This window comes from Perna viridis, chromosome 15 (assembly GCF_037379345.1).
Source record: "Perna viridis isolate PV_CMFRI_1.1 ecotype Kerala chromosome 15, ASM3737934v1, whole genome shotgun sequence".
NCBI classification, from domain to species: domain Eukaryota; kingdom Metazoa; phylum Mollusca; class Bivalvia; order Mytilida; family Mytilidae; genus Perna; species Perna viridis.
The window spans coordinates 9,876,429-9,896,072 of NC_142459.1; the positions used below are offsets into that span (position 1 = coordinate 9,876,429).

The following is a 19,644-nucleotide window of genomic DNA, read 5'->3' on the forward strand; positions in this document are numbered from 1 at the left end:
ACATGTGTGTTCAATGATATACAACATTGTTATCTCTCTTTAAGCACGAAGGTAATCTACAAGATTAACCTAAATATTCTCAACAGACGGAAATTCTGTTGGATGGGTCCTAATCAGCTGTAAATTGAACAAAAAACGTTCTTATGTTCATTAATGATTGATTGATTGTTGGGGTTTAACGTCCGAGCAGCAATATTTCAGCTATATTCAGACAATGAACATGAAATGGATGATAAAATGAACATGTAATGAAAAAAAAAGGATGGGTCACAAGGAAAATAGGGTCGACAAATTTTGATTGCCACTGGAAAAAGGGGGGATGGGTAAGGTAGGGCAATTTAGCCTCCTGTGACGGAGCGCAAAGGTTCCTACTCCTATCGATTACCACAGCAGGGTTCTTTAACGTGCGAGGAACGTGGCATCTTTCCCAACACGGTGCACCACTATGGTTTGCGGTCAGGTTTTCCGTATTATAGCCTGACAACCCCAGCATGTAACACGCCAGGGGTACACATCCCAGTTGCTCTGTGGGCAGAGCGCCTAGCCCCGGCTAGGTTTCTGAGCACTATTCAGTCGCCTTATACGACAAGCTTAGCGCTGCTGCAGGCCTATTCTTTTAACACCCGGACCTGCACGGGGCTTATGTTCATTAAAACATCCCAGACATAATAAATATTACACGCGTTGCAGCCAAAAATGTAACAGGGGCCTGATCAGCCTGGTTATAAAACTGTCTTCTGCTATTAATGAAAGATCGGTCGTATTTTATCAGACAAGAATGCTGTGTTCTTTGACATAGCACGTGTTATACACGTTCATCATATGTATTACCAGAGAGCTATTAAATGTTTTCATAACATTAATGTTCACGTGTCGTAGATGATCGATTTTATACATTACAATACATCACACTACAACTAGACACGCCTTATTATTAATTCCCAATACGATATACAGGCGTAATGTATATTATCGACTTTCCACATAGAATCATCATACACTTATTGATTGGCAAGAAACAACTATCGTGTGTACACATATACTATAAATATTCCATACACGTTATCGGTAACGCCTGTACATAATCTGATCTGTGACGTAACGAATTCATTACACATAAATCAATCATAACGTTCAGACGAAACAAATCAGTCTTTTTAGATTGGCCGAAGAAATAATAATAAAAACAAGAGGTGACCGTTACGCCATCCTTTTAAAGGACAACAACTGGCATAATTCCTAATCCGATTTACCGGTGAAAAGAACAAATACGTCATCGTTAATATTTGATACATAGTGAAACATGTTACCCGAGGGCTTACACACTATATACACAACAATTTACAATTTACAGAAACACACAGTATATGATTGATAAACTGCTATCGTGTGTACATAAATGCTGTTAAATATTCTTAACACGTTTACAGTATTGCTTAAATTTCAATGAATGAATATAAGGTGTGAAGAGATAACCACAAACAAGCTTGATTACGTCGATGTTCGCTTTAAAGATACCAAATCATGTGGTAATGTTTACCTTAGTGTTGAACGCACCCAAAGGATTACAAAGTCATACTCGAAACCACAAATGAATTCAAGATCCGAGATCGATCTGATGTGCAATGGCCGATTTGCCTGACAAGCTGGAATCGAATGTAAACTCCGGACTTTGCATGGAAGACAGTTATTTGTAGTTGCATGTTCAACAGACAATATACTTTGGACATTTTGTTCAGGTATTATGATATTTGCACACCGCTTAGTTGCCCCGTGCATGTCCGGGTGTTGAAGAATAGGCCTGCAGGAGCGCTAAGCTTGTCGTAAAAGGCGACTAAATAGTGCCCACAGAGCAACTGGGATGTGTGCCCTCGGTGGGCGAGCCCCGTGCAGGTCCGGGTGTTAAAAGAATAGGCCTGCAGCAGCGCTAAGCTGGTCGTATAAGGCGACTAAATAGTGCTCAGAAACCTAGCCGGGGGCTAGGCGCTCTGCCCACAGAGCAACTGGGATGTGTGCCTCAGGTGGTGGAATGGGGTACCCCTGGCGTGTTACATGCTGGGGTTGTCAGGCCATAATACGGAAAACCTGACCGGAAACCATAGTGGTGCACCGTGTTGGGAAAGATGCCACGTTCCTCGCACGCTAAAGAACCCTGTTGTGGTATTCGTTAGGAGTAGGAACCTTTGCGCTCCGCCACAGGAGGCTAAATTGCCCGACCTTACCCATCCCCCCTTTTTTCCAGTGGCAATCAAAATTTGTCGACCCTGTTGTCCTTGTGACCCGTCTTTTTTTTTTTTATCATTTATCCATTTCATGTTCATTGTCTGAATATAGCTGAAATATTGCTGCTCGGACGTTAAACCCCAACAAACAAACAAACAAACAAACTGCTCGGACGTTAAACCCCAACAAACCAGATTTCCACATTTCACAATATTTGACAGCATGATCTTGAACTTGATCACAATATTTCTCCCGAAATCCAACCGCTGACATGCCTGACTAACTGGGGATCGTTTTGTTTGTTTGTTGGGGTTTAACGTCCGAGCTGCAGTATTTCAGCTATATTCCGACAATGAACATGATGATGAAATGAGAAAGGGATTGGACACACGGACAATAGGGTCGACAAATTTTGATTGCCACTGGAAATAGGGAGAGGTGGGTAGGGTCAGGCAATTTAACCTCCTGTGGCGGAGCCCTATGGTTCCTACTCCTGGAGAATACCACAGTAGAGTTCTCAACGTGCGAGGAACGTGGCATCTTTCCCAACACAATGCACCACTATGGTTGGCGGTCAGGTTTCCCGTATTATAGCCTGACCACCCCAGCATGTGACATGCCTGGGGTACCACCTGGGGCACACAACCCAGTTGCTCTGCGCACAGAGCTCCCTAGCCCCTGGCTAGGGTTCTGAGTACTCTTTAGTCGCCCTTTACAACAAGTTTAGCCCTGCTGAAGGCCTATTCTTTTGACACTCGGACCTATATGGGGCCATTAACTTTGAATAGCCTGAAATAGTAGTAAACGGAACTATATTGCCTTATTTGTCTTTTTTTAAAGGAATAGTACCAAAAATACACCAGAGTACGGGAAAATACAAGGAAACAGTTACTAAACCAACACTACGTGTGTCCAATCCAATTGAAGATTACAATATTGGTGTATTAACCGGAAGTTTTGGATCTGGAAAATCATCGATTACACATCATGTAGTACCCTAGTTACATTTGTGTCTTATCCAACAGATATTGTGCAGTACAGTGATCTGAAGAAATATCAGGTTAGTTGAAAATTACTTTTCTGGAAGGTTTCTTAATGAGCAAGAATAAAAACTGTATTTACTTGCTGTATATGCCAAAACAGGATGTAAAAGTTATCAGCGCATTGAAAATTCGGATATCGCGTGTTGCCCCGTGCAGGTCCGGGTGTCAAAAGTATAGGCCTGCAGCAGCGCTAAGCTTGTCGTAAAAGGCGACTAAATAGTGCTCAGAAACCTAGCCGGGGGCTAGGCGCTCTGCCCACAGAGCAACTGGGATATATACCCCTGGCATGTTACGCCCCGTGCAGGTCCGGGTGTTAAAAGAATAGGCCTGCAGCAGCGCTAAGCTTGTCGTAAAAGGCGACTACATAGTGCTCAGAAACCTAGCCGGGGGCTAGGCGCTCTGCCCACAGAGCAACTGGGATGGGTACCCCTGGCGTGTTACATGCTGGGGTTGTCAGGCTATAATACGGAAAACCTGACCGCACACCATAGTGGTGCGCCGTGTTGGGAAAGATGCCACGTTCCTCGCACGTTAAAGAACCCTGCTGTGGTATTCGATAGGAGTAGGAACCTTTGCGCTCCGCCACAGGAGGCTAAATTGCCCGACCCTATTATCCTTGTGACCCATCCTTTTTTTCATTTCATGTTCATTTTATCATCCATTTCATGTTCATTGTCTGAATATAGCTGAAATATTGCTGCTCGGACGTTAAACCCCAACAAACCCCCCTGGCATGTTACATGCTGGGGTTGTCAGGCTATAATACGGAATACCTGACCGCAAACCATAGTGGTGCACCGTGTTGGGATAAATGCCACGTTCCTCGCACGTTAAAGAACCCTGCTGTGGTATTCGATAGGAGTAGGAACCTTTGTGCTCCGCCACAAGCACAGGAGGCTAAATTGCCCGACCTTACCCATCCCCCTTTTTCTAGTGGCAATCAAAATTTGTCGATCCTGTTGTCCTTGTGACCCATCCTTTTTTTTATCATTTCATGTTCATTTTATCATCCATTTCATGTTCATTGTCTGAATATAGCTGAAATATTGCTGCTCGGACGTTAAACCCCAAACAAACAAACAAACAATACTTTTTATATTAGAAAATTAGCTTAAAACTAAAAACAAACTTTATTGATTTATTAACGTTAGCTGGAACTTGATTTTATTAAGTAATATTTTTTTATAACTGGCCTTTTTTGGTTGAGAACGGAAGTGACAAATGTATACGGTAATGACAATGCTGTATGGTAGTTATGATTTCATGCACGGTAGTGACAAGACTATAAATGTTGTGATTTTTTTGTCCAGGAATATGCAGCTATTGAGTATTTTCCTTTTGATCATAGTACATTCTATATGCTCTACGTTTTGTACCCGTATTAAGTCAATATAATAAATAGAAGGGATATAGTTTGGACGAATCTAAAGCAAAGGAACAACACTTTTATTGCTGTTTTTCTTTGTTAGATGTTGCGTATACCAAAGTCAAACAACGAACTACATGAAAAGGTAGAATTAAGGTTACATGCAGCTGGAGTAACAGGTTTAAAGCTGCAGCTCTGGATGCCCATCAACCATAATTTGTTTGTTTGTTGGGGTTTAACGTCTGAGCAGCAATATTTCAGCTATATTCAGACGATGAACATGAAATGGATGATAAAATGAACATGAAATGAAACAAAAAAGGATGGGACACAAGGACAGTAGGGTCGACAAATTATGATTGCCACTGGAAAAAGGGGGGATGGGTAAGGTCGGGCAATTTAGCCTCCTGTGGCGGAGCGCAAAGGTTCCTACTCCTATCGAATACCACAGCAGGGTTCTTTAACGTGCGAGGAACGTGGCATCTTTCCCAACACGGTGCACCACTATGGTTTGCGGTCAGGTTTTCCGTATTATAGCCTGACAACCCCAGCATGTAACACGCCAGGGGTACACATCCCAGTTGCTCTGTGGGCAGAGCGCCCTAGCCCCCAGGTATGGTTCTGAGCACTATTTAGTCGCTTTTTACGACAAGGTTCGCGCTGCTGCAGGCCTATTCTTTTGACACCCGGACCTGCAATTTCGGTAGGACAAAAAGTCACATTACTTTATATTTGGACTTTTAAATATATTACAGACTTTTGGGCCTGTGACTTTCCGTCCGTTTACCGTTTGAACGACACAAAGTTCAAGATTGACAATCATTTTGATAAAATTTTAATAGAACCACGCTTTGACTTATAATTACTTAGACAGATCTAAACCCTTCTATTGAAACACATTCTATATGCTAGTATTAATTATACTTCTTTCGATATTCTACGTTCTAATGTTTAAAATCCAATAAAACAAAATAGGGTAATGCACATTAATATTAGAGAACTATATACATTAACGTTGACGACACAACATTTCCCACGTATACAGCATATCGAAATTTGTAATGTAATACAATTGCGGCCAGACATTAAGACATGTCTAATCATAAAATATTCATTAATCACTAAACCTGCGTATCTAACACTAGTTACATAAATAGGACTACATGTGTGTTCAATGGGGTCTGTCTAAAGCCCGGGTTGGGAACACTTATGTGTGCATATTAATATCAATAGACAAAATTTGAATTATGAAGATGTTGTATTTCGATTTTTGTAAGTATCGCTGCAGCAATTATTGATTTAAACGTGTTTTAAGATATCATAATGACACGTGCCTGTATATCCAAGTTCAGTAGACCGTGAAGGATTATCACACCTACACATTTTATTATTAATTGCTGTAGCCCCGTGCAGGTCCGGGTGTTAAAAGAATGGGCCTGCAGCAGCGCTAAGCTTGTCGTATGAGGCGACTAAATAGTGCTCAGAAACCTAGCCGGGGGCTAGGCGCTCTGCCCACAGAGCAACTGGGATATGTGCCCCAGGTCGTGGAATGGGTTACCCCTGGCGTGTTACATGCTGGGGTTGTCAGGCTATAATACTGAAAACCTGACCGCAAACCATAGTGGTGCACCGTGTTGGGAAAGATGCCACGTTCCTCACACGTTGAAGAACCCTGCTGTGGTATTCGATAGGAGTAGGAACCTTTGCGCTCCGCCACATGAGGCTAAATTGCCCGACCTTACCCATCCCCCCTTTTTCCAGTGGCAATCAAAATTTGTCGACCCTATTATCCTTGTGACTCATCCTTTTTTTTTCATTTCATGTTCATTGTCTGAATATAGCTGAAGTATTGCTGCTCGGACGTTAAACCCCAACAAACAAACAAACATTAATTGTTGTAAATAACAAAGTAAATGTAAATTATTTTGAACGATTTATTGCAGCTCTATATTGTATAATAACATGTAAAACATCAACAAAATAAAGACATTTGCAGAACTATTGTCATGTTAAAATCTTGGCTTTGTACGGCAGTTTCTAGGTCTTATTCTTTGGTATGGTTTGGCAGCAAGTCTTTTTGGTTGTGGAACTTCAAAGTTTTTATATGAAGACTTAATGCTGGTACTCTTGGTGGTAACATCATTTAGATGTCTATGCAACAGGTTGTTCTGTTGTTCTTGTGTTTTGGTTTGCCAACTCTGGTAACTATGTAAGTGTTTTCTGTAACGGCCATACAATTCATAATTCCCACTACCGTAAAGTGAACGTTTTAAGTCTATGAAATGCACGGTAACAATATCATGTAAGTCTTGTATCAAATTCGGAATTGACTTTGGTTGCCAGTTTACTGCCTTCTGCCCGACCTTACCCATACCCCCTTTTTCCAGTGGCAATCAAAATTTGTCGACCATATTATCCTTGTGTCCCATCCTTTTTTTCATTTCATATTCATTTTATCATCCATTTCATGTTCATCGTCTGAATATAGCTGAAATATTGCTGCTCGGACGTTAGACCCCAACAAACAAACTTGAAGACGTGATTTATCTTTGTTCGTTTGTTTGTTGGGGTTTAACGTCCGAGCAGCAATATTTCAATATTACTCATATTTTGTCCCCTGTAGCAGATCAAAAAGTCGTCTACATACAAGGAACCGTCAATATTGTCCTTCAAAACTTGGGCTAAACTATTAATTTAAATACTGAAGAGAGTGACAGAAAGAATACTTCCCTGTTCCTTCTCCTCAGAAAAAGTCGAATTTACCCTCACATTAAAATGACGATCTGACAAAAAATTAGACAAGAACAAAGGAAATCTTCCTTTCAACCCCATATCAAATATATCTTTTAAAATACTATATTTCCACGTCGTGTCATAGGCTTTTTCTAAATCGAAAAAGACCGACACAACATGTTCATTTTTAGCAAATGCATTTCTGATGAGCGTTTCAAACCGGACTAAATGGTCAAGAGTACTTCTGCCTTGCCTAAAACCACACTGAATATTAGTGAGTAAGTTGTGCTTCTAAAGGAACCACACAAGGCGATCATTGACCATTCGTTCCATTGTCTTGCAGACGCAGCTTGTCAATGCGAACGGGCGATAATTTGAAGGATCCGTATGATCGTTACCTGGTTTTGGAATAGGGACTACTGAAGCCGTTTTCCAGATGGACGGAACGTTACCAGAAGTCCATATCTCGTTCATTAACGCAAGAAGTGTATGTAGAGATGGATCAGGAAGATGTTTCAAAAGTTGATAGTGAATATTATCTAGCCCACTTGCTGTATCGTGAGCTGTAGCCAGTGACGATTTTAGTTCCTCATAGAAAATTGAGAGTTGTAGGATTCAGCATTTATTTGACTTGAAGTTTAATTTTGTCTTTTCTGCAGATGATTTAATTTTTTGAAAATCTGGTTTGTAGTTAGTTGAGGATGAATGTTTAGCGAACGTTTCGGCTAGCTTATTGGCGATATGTTTTTCGGTGGTTAGAGTGGTATTACCAACTTTAAGGTGTTTCACTGAAGAATTCGAATTTTTTCCTTTTACTTTTCTAATAAAATTCCATACTTTATTGAGCAGACACACTATACATGGATGGTACCTTCGACACAGCACCACCGTTATTTAAGCAGATCTTCACCATTAGAATACCATTCGGCAACACCTTCATCACCGTCGTCTACAGCCTACTACAGAAGTCACGCCAAGCATATGATTGTTTGTTTGTTGGGGATTCTGAGCACTATTTAGTCGCCTTATACGACAAGCTTAGCGCTGCTGCAGGCCTATTCTTTTAACACCCGGACCTGCATATGAAGAACTCTTCCAAGCAATCATCGACAAGTGCAACAACATGGGTCTACAGATCAACATCACCAAAGTGGTAACCGACTTTGAAAATGGTCTACTCAGAGCAACTTCAGCAGTATTCGGTCGTCAAGTTTAGCACCAAGGCTGTTTCTACCACCTGACACAGGCAACCTGGCGTAAGATACAGAAATTCAGACTAGCTACCCACTACATGAGTGATCCGCCACTTCTGCAACACCTTAAATGCCTTAGCCTTCCTTCCAATAGAAGACTTACCAGAGGGTATTGCCTACATCCGACGCCTCACACCAGAAGAGCCAGCAGACTTAGTCGACTACTTTGACGCAACCTACGTTAGTGGTACCTACCGTCCAGTACAGCAACTAAACGCAGACCAACAACCTCAGCTGATGATGCGCCGTACACCGCCTATGTTCCACCCTGCTGTTTGGAGTGTCCACAAAGCCACTACGGAATGCAACCCAAGAACCAACAACGTCTGCGAAGGTTGGAATAACAAGTTCTACACACTGGTTGGTACGTCTCATCCTACTATTTGGACCGTCCTCAAGTGGTTTCAGCGTGAGCAGTCTACTATAACAACGATCGTTCTCCAAGACGCAATCGGTACAGAGCCAGCAAAGAGAGTTCCGCAGAAGATAGTTCATCCAAAAACGATTCCAGAATCTGTGCCAAGACCGTGTATCAGGCAGAAAGACAGTTCCAGAATTCCTGAATGGTTTGTTTGTTTTGTTTGTTGGGGTTTAACGTCCGAGCAGCAATATTTCAGCTATATTCAGACGATGAACATGAAATTGATGATAAAATGAACAAGGGATGGGACACAAGGGCAATAGTGTCGGCAAATTTTGATTGCCACTGGAAATTGGGAGAAGTGGGTAGGGTCGGGCAATTTAGCCTCCTGTGGCGGAACCTTGTGGTTCCTACTCCGGGAAAATACCACAGTAGGGTTCTTTAACGTGCTAGAAACCTGGCATCTTTCCCAACACGGTGCACCACTATGGTTTGCGGTCAGGTTTTCTGTGTTATAGCCTGACAACCCCAGCTTGTAACAGGCCAGGGGTACCCCATTCCACCACCTGGGGCACACATCCCAGTTGCTCTGTGGGCAGAGCGCCCAAGCCCTCAGGTATGGTTCTGAGCACTATTTAGTCGCTTTTTACGACAAGCTTACCGCTGCTGCAGGCCTATTCTTTTGACACCCGGACCTGCAATTTCGGTAGGACAAAAAGTCACATTACTTTATATTTGGACTTTTAAATATATTACAGACTTTTGGGCCTGTGACTTTCCGTCCGTTTACCGTTTGAACGACACAAAGTTCAAGATTGACAATCATTTTGATAAAATTTTAATAGAACCACGCTTTGACTTATAATTACTTAGACAGATCTAAACCCTTCTATTGAAACACATTCTATATGCTAGTATTAATTATACTTTCGATATTCTACGTTCTAATGTTTAAAATCCAATAAAACAAAATAGGGTAATGCACATTAATATTAGAGAACTATATACATCAACGTTGACGACACAACATTACCCACGTATACAGCATATCGAAATTTGTAATGTAATACAATTGCGGCCAGACATTAAGACATGTCTAATCATAAAATATTCATTAATCACTAAACCTGCGTATCTAACACTAGTTACATAAATAGGACTACATGTGTGTTCAATGGGGTCTGTCTAAACACCGCTTAGCCCGGGATGGGAACACTTATGTGTGCATATTAATATCAATAGACAAAATTTGAATTATGAAGATGTTGTATTTCGATTTTTGTAAGTATCGCTGCAGCAATTATTGATTTAAACGTGTTTTAAGATATAATGACACGTGCCTGTATACCCAAGTTCATTAGACCGTGAAGGATTATCACACCTACACATTTTATTACTAATTATTAATTGTTGTAAATAACAAAGTAAATGTAAATTATTTTGAATGATTTATTGCAGCTCTATATTGTATAATAACATGTAAAACATCAACAAAATAAAGACATTTGCAGAACTATTGTCATGTTAAAATCTTGGCTTTGTACGGCAGTTTCTAGGTCTTATTCTTTGGTATGGTTTGGCAGCAAGTCTTTTTGGTTGTTTAATGTGTGTGTTGTTTTCTATGGATCTTGTTTCCTGTCCAGAGGAAGAGTTTTCCTTGGTGATGTTGAGATTAGTCCAAGGATCATATACATTTAGTTATATACTGGACCAATAGCAAGATAGCGAGCAGCGACTATGGGCTTTATTGAAGGCTGCTCACTGTCTTCTGTTGAGGATTTTGTAATTACTGTTGGTTTATTGAATTATGTCATGTACATTTATTCCAAATTCTATTTACGCAAGGAGAATCATAGGGGCATTCATGTTCCAATCCTGTGAATTTCACCAAGGCAAAAGGTAAATAAAAAAAATGACATTGTTTTTTTTTAACCTTCATTTGCAAAATTCATTGATTACAGGATGTTGTCAAGTCAATATACATAAGAAACTTGTCAACACTAATTCATTTCTATTCTAAAGACTTTGAATATGAACTATGAATAAAAATTACAATAATAATCTGTTAATTCTGATATAATAATGCTTACTTTATTAATTAAGAGCTTTCTTCGAACAAAACTGCCAGCTATAGCCATTTTTACCAGGAAATGACAAGACAAAATGCACAGCATTTACAAAAAGGGGAACTAGAGGCGTTTCAATTCCAACTTCCCCAGACAGTATATGATGACCAGCATCACACAGAAAAGATGGGTACTGAAGGTGTTTCAATTCCAACTTCCCCAGACAGAACATGATGACCAGCATCACACAGAAAAACACACATACAATAAACAGTTTAGGTACTGAAGGTGTTTTAATACCAACTTCCCAAGACAACACATTATGACATAGCTGGCAGTATTTTAAAGATTATTTGCTTTAATGACTTGATTTCTTAAAAAGAGATATACCAACAATTTGTGTATTTATATAATTATTAAATCAATGTTTCTAAATATCATTTTAAATTGCATTAATGTTGACAAGCTTATATAAATTTTAATTTTTAAAGTTCTTTCTATTAGCTGACACATCATGTATTTCCTTGACTGCTTAAAATGGTCTCACTTACCTGAAAAAATTTATATAAAATTATGTATACATGTATAGGTAATGAATTAAACAATTTGAAGGAACTGTTTCAAAACAAACTATGTGTATGAGATGTACTTGTAACTTTAAAATAGCTTAAAAATCAAACATAAAATCTAACATATGTACATGATAATATCATAGTGTATTAGTGCACCATAATTTTTAATATTAAGAATAAGTCATATTATTAATTCTTGTACATGTATAAATACATGTATGGTCTTTAACACTTAGCATGCAACTCAAATTACCTTGTTTAACAGTCATTTCTATCATATTCACCATTCATTGATACATATCACCAAACTCATTGGGCTCCATCTACAAGGTTTCTAAAACTATGGCTAACAATTCAATGATATTAATTAATTCAAAAACTACATTCCTATTATAAAATATGAAAACAGAAGACATGACTAGGATTATCATAAAAATCTGAAAACATAACACAGTCACATGACTAGGAATATCATAAAATCTGAAAACATAACAAATGACTTGGACTATCATAAAATCTGCATAAAATCTGAAAACACAACACATGACTAGGATTATCATAACATCTGCATTAAAATCTTTAAAACACAACACATGGCTAGAACTATCATAAAATCTGAAAACACAACAGCACATGACTAAGATTATAAAATCTGAAAACACAACACATTACTAGGATTATCATAATTTTGCATAAACTTGAAAATACAACACATGACTAGGACTATCATAAAATCTGAAAACATAACACATGACTAGGACTATCAAAAAATCTGAAAACACAACACATGACTAGGACTATCAAAAAATCTGAAAACACAACACATGACTAGGACTATCATAAAATCTGAAAACACAACACATGACTAGGATTATCATAAAATTTGCATAAATTTGAAAATACATCACATGACTAGGACTATTATAACTTGTATTCACCAAATTATTTTAAAATGACAAGGTCATCATAAAATATGGATAACAACACTATCTAAACCTGAAAAGTTCTAAATGCATTCATACAATCACATGATACATATACATCATGTTATCTGCATGTGAATAAAATCCAAGATCATCTCAGATTCATAGCTAGAACAAGAAAGAAGAATAAAAACATAGTAAAGAAACTTGAATACATGTTTTCTTCTTCTATATGTAGACTTTGTAAAATCTCCGAAATTAAAAAAAAATTATATTCACAATATGAAAATATAGTCTGGCAGTGTTGAATCTGACAGTTAGGCAGTCAAATGTATTAGTTTAAACAGTATTTTATTCAGAAATATTGACATACATAATAATGAATACAATAAAGGGATTTGAAAACAAGTGCAAAACACTTATATAAATTCCTCTCCCATAAGTAAATGTAGTTAGAAATGGTACATGTAAAAAATAAATCATTACTAGGCAAAGACCATACAATATCAGATATAATTAACATACACATAAGTGAATATATGAAGACTTGAAGCCATATAATGGATCAGTAGAAGCCACACATTACACTAGAGAATACTAGTATATAGAATACTGTGTACAGTATCATAATGTAATATGATATAGGAGACTTAGGATCTCCCATGTCAAACTTCAAATTGACAAGGAAATATACGGACCAATCTCCATTATCTATTGGAATATCTGCATATGAAGAAACAAAACACACATTTCAAGATAAATGAAACTTTGGAAACCAAAATGTCCATTCAAGTACATGAACCCCCCTGTGGATCGCTATCCTTGTCGTGGTAGGGGGGCTTGCGTGCCTTAGTGATCCTAAGAGCTATGCCAGCTGGAGTTTTTTCTCCTGGTAGGGTTACCCATGCTGGAAAGGTCAAAGGTTAGAGGCCAGACTAAAGCGATCCGAACATCGACCGTGGGCCCGGTGTTTAAAATAAAAAGTGGGTTCACCTACTTGTTTGCCGTGAGTTGCAACCCGTGAGTTATTGGTGGGCGAGGAGGTCCTAGTGGATGAAGGTCGTATCTAGACTCCAGTCGTGACGTAACCCCCGTGTCATCGATGGCTGGATGATCGAGGATACGGCTGTATATGCCACTCGGCTCTTAGGTCATCTAAACGGGAGATCGGATGGACCCGGTTCGATCAATCGGCTGGTCACGCCATGCCCTTCATTTGTCCACCTGCTTTACTGATGGCATTTTGTTAAATCCAATGTTTCTAAGATTTTCAAAAGCTTACAAATGGCAAATGAAGAAGGCGGTGGCTCATGGGTCAATCGAGTAGTACGCTGTCTATGCGCCATTGATAGATACGCTCTGTTCGAGTATGTCGTTTCTGGAATCCCTGATGCTATCTGCTGGAAATCCGTAGAGTCCTAGCATCGCCCGTGTTGGCACTCGGTGGCGGGTGGGGAACAGAGACGATGAAACTTACTAAAACTTAACATGGCGACAAAAAACAACGGGGAGTCCAATGTTTCTTATTCAAAAAAACGAAAAAGTGATGTCTGCAATTCTTCTGACGAAAGTGATAAAAACTGGCCAAGATTTATTGTAATTTCTGCAAAAGATAATTCCTTGGATTACTTTTTGATAGTAAACTTTCTTTTCTTCCCCATATCAAATTACTTAAATCTAGGTGTCTTAAAGCACTATATATTTTAAAAATGGTGTCCAGTACCGATTGGGGTGCTGATACCTCAATTTTATTAAATTTATATAGATCTTTGGTTAGGTCTAAACTTGATTATGGATCTATTGTTTATGGTTCCGCCAAAAAATCTTACCTTAAAATTTTAGACGCTGTTCACCACCAGGGGTTGCGACTTTGCCTTGGTGCCTTCAGAACCTCTCCTATTGAGAGCCTTTATGCCGAGGCAAATGAACCATCCCTTGGAGACAGACGTTTGAAATTAGGTCTTCAATATGTAAGTAAACTTATGGCCTACCCAGATAGCCCTGCCTACGACTGTGTCATTAATCCTATTTATGTCGACATTTATCGAAAACATGAAAGCAAAACCCCTCCTTTTGGAATTCGAATAAAACCTCATTTGGAAGCAATTCATCTGGAGACCAATGCAGTGACACCTGTTGTTACTTCGAAATGCCCTCCATGGGAGTTTCCACATCCTTCTTTCATTTTTGATCTGCGTGAATATAAAAAGTCCGATACCAATCCTTTATTTTTACAACAAAAATTTTCTGAAATTAAAGCAAATTATCCGGATTTTTCGACGGTGTATACAGATGGCTCAAAAGATGGCGATAGCGTTGCATGTGCTGCTGTCCATGGTGACAGAACTGTAACTGAACGGTTGCCATCGAGCGCTTCCATATTCACAGCTGAAGCTCGAGCCATATTGTTAGCACTTAAATTGATTACTCAATCTAATCTGTCACAGTTTATTATTTGTTCTGACTCTTTGAGCTGTCTTTTGGCAATTAAGAATCACAAACTGAAAAACACTCTTATTTTACAAATTTTGTATTTTATTCATCGACTTCGGGAATTTGATAAAGAGATTGTTTTTCTCTGGGTACCCAGTCATGTTGGTATTCAGGGGAATTCAGTTGTAGACAGGGTTGCCAAAAAGGCATTAAATGAAATAATAAAGGACGTTAGTTTGCCATACACCGATTTTAAACCTTTAATAAGGAAATATATTTTAAAGATGTGGCAGGACCGTTGGGACGGTCTTGAACACAACAAACTCAATTCCATAAAACCCGATCTAGGCGTTCATCAATCCGGGTCGGGCAATCGCAAAGAGCAAGTGGTCATGACTAGATGCCGCATTGGACATTCTAGATTTACACATGGCCATTTGCTTGTTGGTGATCCTCCACCTGAGTGTATCCCATGTGGTTGCCCTTTCTCTATCAAACATGTTCTTCTAGATTGTGTGGATTTTGCCAACACCAGGCAAAATTATTTTGACTGCGCCAATATGTTTGATTTGTTCAAGACCGTTTCATCTAAAACATTATCGATTTCTTGCGGGACATCGGTTTATTTAATAAAATCTAAATTGGATACCTTCCTTGATTTTTCAATATTTTAAATGTTTTATCGAAGTTATGTTTCTATATGTATTTTATGTCTTAGGTTCACCTTTTATGTACCTTTTTATATGTAAATAGCTGTTTGTTTTAATTTCATTATTTTATGAAGAGACTTTGATCTTGCTTTTAATATTTTCCTTGCATTAAATGTTCTTGCCGTGATATGGCCCTGGTCGCCGAAACGGCAATAAACAACAACAATCAATCAATCAAGTACATGAAGAAATGAATTCTCATAAAAAAGAATTCATACATGTTAACTAATAATACAAGTACATGTGTACAGGGACATCTGAAAATGTAATTCATATATATGATATTTAATCTAAACATCCCCCTCCACATAAAGCCAGTAGTCATCATCAACCTGTTCTCCTTCATTCTGGTTGTCAATCTGTTCTACAATCACTTCGTCATCTGACAACTCATCAATGTTGTCCTCTAAATCTGCTTCAATATCTGAAGAATCAAAACATTGCTCTTTCATTAAAGGTACATGTACATTTTTACAATTAATACATTTGCAACCAGGCCCACAAAACCCTTCTGTATTTTTCCTACATTTGCATCTATTTGTCAAACATCCAGTCTTACATCCACAACCTTTTGTGTACCACTGAACAGTCTTTTCAACTTTTTGAAAATTTATATCTAAATCCCAAACAAAAGATAATTTATTATTAGCAATATCCCATCCAAAATCTGTTTGTTTGTTTGTTGGGGTTTAACGTCCGAGCAGCAATATTTCAGCTATATTCAGACAATGAACATGAAATGAATGATTAAATGAACATGAAATGAAAAAAAAAAGGATGGGTCACAAGGATAATAGGGTCGACAAATTTTGATTGCCACTGGAAAAAGGGGGATGGGTAAGGTCGAGCAATTTAGCCTCCTGTGGCGGAGCGCAAAGATTCCTACTCCTATCGAATACCACAGCAGGGTTCTTTAACGTGCGAGGAACGTGGCATCTTTCCCAACACGGTGCACCACTATGGTTTGCGGTCAGGTTTTCCGTATTATAGCTTGACAACCCCAGCATGCAACACGCCAGGGGTACCCCATTCCACCACCTGGGGCACACATCCCAGTTGCTCTGTGGGCAGAGCGCCTAGCCCCCGGCTAGGTTTCTGAGCACTATTTAGTCGCCTTTTACGACAAGCTTAGCGCTGCTACAGGCCTATTCTTTTAACACCTGGACCTGCACGGGGCAAACCAAAAGAAATATTATTTTGTATTGATAGTTTCCAATAACTATATACCCAACAGCAACGCTTCCAATGTAGTTTGAGTGCCTCTGGATTTGGCATCATTTCCACTTCTGAAACCACACGTTCCCATTGCTTCTCACGAATTTCTGTAAGAAAAGATACATGTTTTTTTATTTCATCTTCTTCAGATATTGAAGAAAATAAAGCTTCTGGACTCACATAAGGCAAGAATGCTGAGCAGTGTCTAGTAAAATATAAAGAACCAATCAATCTGTAAAAGGATAAAAGTAGATTTGGTGAGTTCACATCTGTAAAGTCATTAGAAACAATGGAAGAAGCATATTTTCTAAAAACATCAAAAAATGTCTTCTTTCCGAATCCTCTAAAATAAGACACAAAATCACAGCCACTGTAAATATAACTAGCTGAATATAATCAAGTTTGTTTGTTTGTTTGTTGGGGTTTAACGTCCGAGCAGCAATATTTCAGCTATATTCAGACAATGAACATGAATTGGATGATAAAATGAACATGAAATGATAAAAAAAAGGATGGGTCACAAGGACAACGGGGTCGACAAATTTTGATTGCCACTAGAAAAAGGGGGGATGGGTAAGGTCGGGCAATTTAGCCTCCTGTGGCGGAGCGCAAAGGTTCCTACTCCTATCGAATACCACAGCAGGGTTCTTTAACGTGCGAGGAACGTGGCATCTTTCCCAACACGGTGCACCACTATGGTTTGCGGTCAGGTTTTCCGTATTATAGCCTGACAACCCCAGCATGTAACATGCCAGGGGTACCCCATTCCACCACCTGGGGCACACATCCCAGTTGCTCTGTGGGCAGAGCGCCTAACCCCCGGCTAGGTTTCTGAGTACTATTTAGTCGCCTTTTACGACAAGCTTAGCGCTGCTGCAGGCCTATTCTTTTAACACCCGGACCTGCACGGGGCAATATAATCAAGAACTTGCGGTACATTTTGAAGTTGAATGTCATTTAAAATGAGCTCTGTCAGAACATTCATGTTAAGGAAGGTACAGTCATAAGGAGAATCTTTCAGCTGAATGAAAACAGACTTATTTAAGGTTAGTGTAATTGGCATTCCAATTACAAAAATATCTGTATCAGGACTGTAAATTATAACTTGGTCGGTCTGGGAAACAGCGGCATGTAACCAAACCCTTGTGTCAGCTTCTTCGTGGTTACCATGAACCAAGTCATAATCTTCAGTCCTGCCCTTTGAAACTGAAAATGCCTTGTCAGTATCACTTCCATCAAAGCCACCAGCTGTAATAAATATAAAATCATGAAAGTGATCAGCAGCTAGAGCCAGAAAATAAGAAGACAAAAAGTTTATCACAAAAATCTGTTGTCTAACTGCTATAAAGGTTCTGAAATTAGAAGGAAGTAAAGTATCAGGTGTTATGGTAGAATGGAAGACTGGCTCTTGGACAACTGTGTCCCGCCTACTTCTTTCTATGTCTTTAGGGCCTACACCATTTCTATTGGGATGGTCAAACACCAAATGAACTTCACTGACCTTATATTGCTGAACTGATCTGGTTACCCATCTCTGAAATAAAAATTCAGCATACTGACCAAAAGTTCTGTGAGTAGGAAGAGGATTTGAATTTATGATAAACATACCATCAATAACCAAAGATGAAGTTTTGTTAGAATCAAGATCAGGTAATTTAGAATCAAAGGCTTCTGAATAGAGACCTTTGAAGTCAGAAACTGTAGAGGACTTCTGTCCCTTGTCTGGAACACCTTCAGCATTACCCAAAGCTCTAGGCAGTTGGAGAAACTGATCTAGATCTTGAACAGCACTACCTGAATGTTTAGAAAAAGCTATCTTTTTGCGTAAACAGGAAATAACAGTTTTTTGATCTTGAATTTCCTTCTTCTGTTTGTGAACAGTAACTTTCTCAGGAGCAAATGTTTTCAGTTTCCGCCTTTTCTTTCTTGGTGGCTTAGAACCTGAAACAGACGACTTCAACAGAAAACAAGTTACATAATTATTGAAATCTTCATCACCATACTTTCTGTAATTAGTTAAGCTGTCAATCTGTTCACAATTTGCCTCAGCACCTGAAAAATTATGATGTAAATTTTTGTTACTGTCACAAACAAACAAAGAAGATGACTTTAAGGTGGAAATGTATTCTTCTACTGTTTTCTCAGCAGTTTTGATGTGAGACTTACTTGTCTCTATGATAAAACATCATCTTTCTCTAATATTAGCTCAGACTTTAAATTATGAATAGTCTTTGCTCTAAAAGGCAGATAAAAAGTAAGAGTGGCTAAAGATGTTTGACTGAAAGAATTCAAAGCATTCTTGGATTTCAGGTTTATCTCCATCTCATGCGCCTCATCCAATGCAACAGAAAACATGTCTTTGCCTGAAATGTTATATTTTTATATACGTGGGTTCCATATCAAATAAAGATACTTTAGAGAATGCATGTTTATTTACTACAATCTACACACACAAGTGAATACAGTTTTCCAGCATCTGATTTTACATAGAAACTTAGAACAAAGAGAATTCATTGACATGAGAAAGTTACGCCTCCAAAAGTATTAAAGAAATCATAACTGTGAAATATATTTAGATAAGCGATTCGTTGCAGACAGAAAGTTCCGTTATTTGTAAATAGTAAATTGCTACTGTCAAAATAAATCTGTTAATCCAATTTAGATAAAATGTTGAGATGATAATGATCTATAAACATTACAATCTTTCCCCCCTTAACACAGATGTTCAACATATGAAACAAAATAT

General features: G+C 38.7%; 2 protein-coding genes and 1 long non-coding RNA gene across 3 annotated transcripts in view; 2 read left to right on the forward strand and 1 right to left on the reverse strand.

Annotated features, from left to right (window-relative positions):
* The window catches only part of LOC148596872 (uncharacterized), a 416,353-nt gene that overhangs the window by 24,605 nt on the left and 372,104 nt on the right, over window positions 1-19,644 (forward strand). The window lies entirely within an intron of this gene.
* Window positions 3,026-19,644, forward strand: part of LOC148596873 (uncharacterized) — a 35,416-nt gene continuing 18,797 nt past the window's right edge. Inside the window, exon 1 of the long non-coding RNA XR_015919005.1 lies at window positions 3,026-3,283. This is a non-coding gene — a long non-coding RNA (uncharacterized LOC148596873). The remainder of the gene's footprint in view (window positions 3,284-19,644) is intronic.
* LOC148596874 (uncharacterized) lies at window positions 15,841-18,211 on the reverse strand. The gene is made up of 4 exons (XM_088563968.1): window positions 17,801-18,211; window positions 17,537-17,545; window positions 16,856-17,280; window positions 15,841-16,350 (listed from the first exon to the last, which is right to left on the reverse strand). Exons 1-4 carry the CDS (start codon window positions 17,959-17,961, stop codon window positions 15,974-15,976), a joined length of 972 nt encoding a protein of 323 aa, XP_088420094.1. The 5' UTR covers window positions 17,962-18,211; the 3' UTR covers window positions 15,841-15,973.

What these genes read in the sequence shown, in the direction of transcription:
- LOC148596874 (XM_088563968.1), bottom strand. Translation starts at nt 17,961, where the DNA reads ATGCCAATTACACTAACCTTAAATAAGTCTGTTTTCATTCAGCTGAAA. An exon ending in TATTTCTTTTGGTTTGCCCC is followed by an intron (nt 16,351 to 16,855) that starts GTGCAGGTCCAG and finishes ACAAACAAACAG; the next exon opens with ATTTTGGATGGGATATTGCT.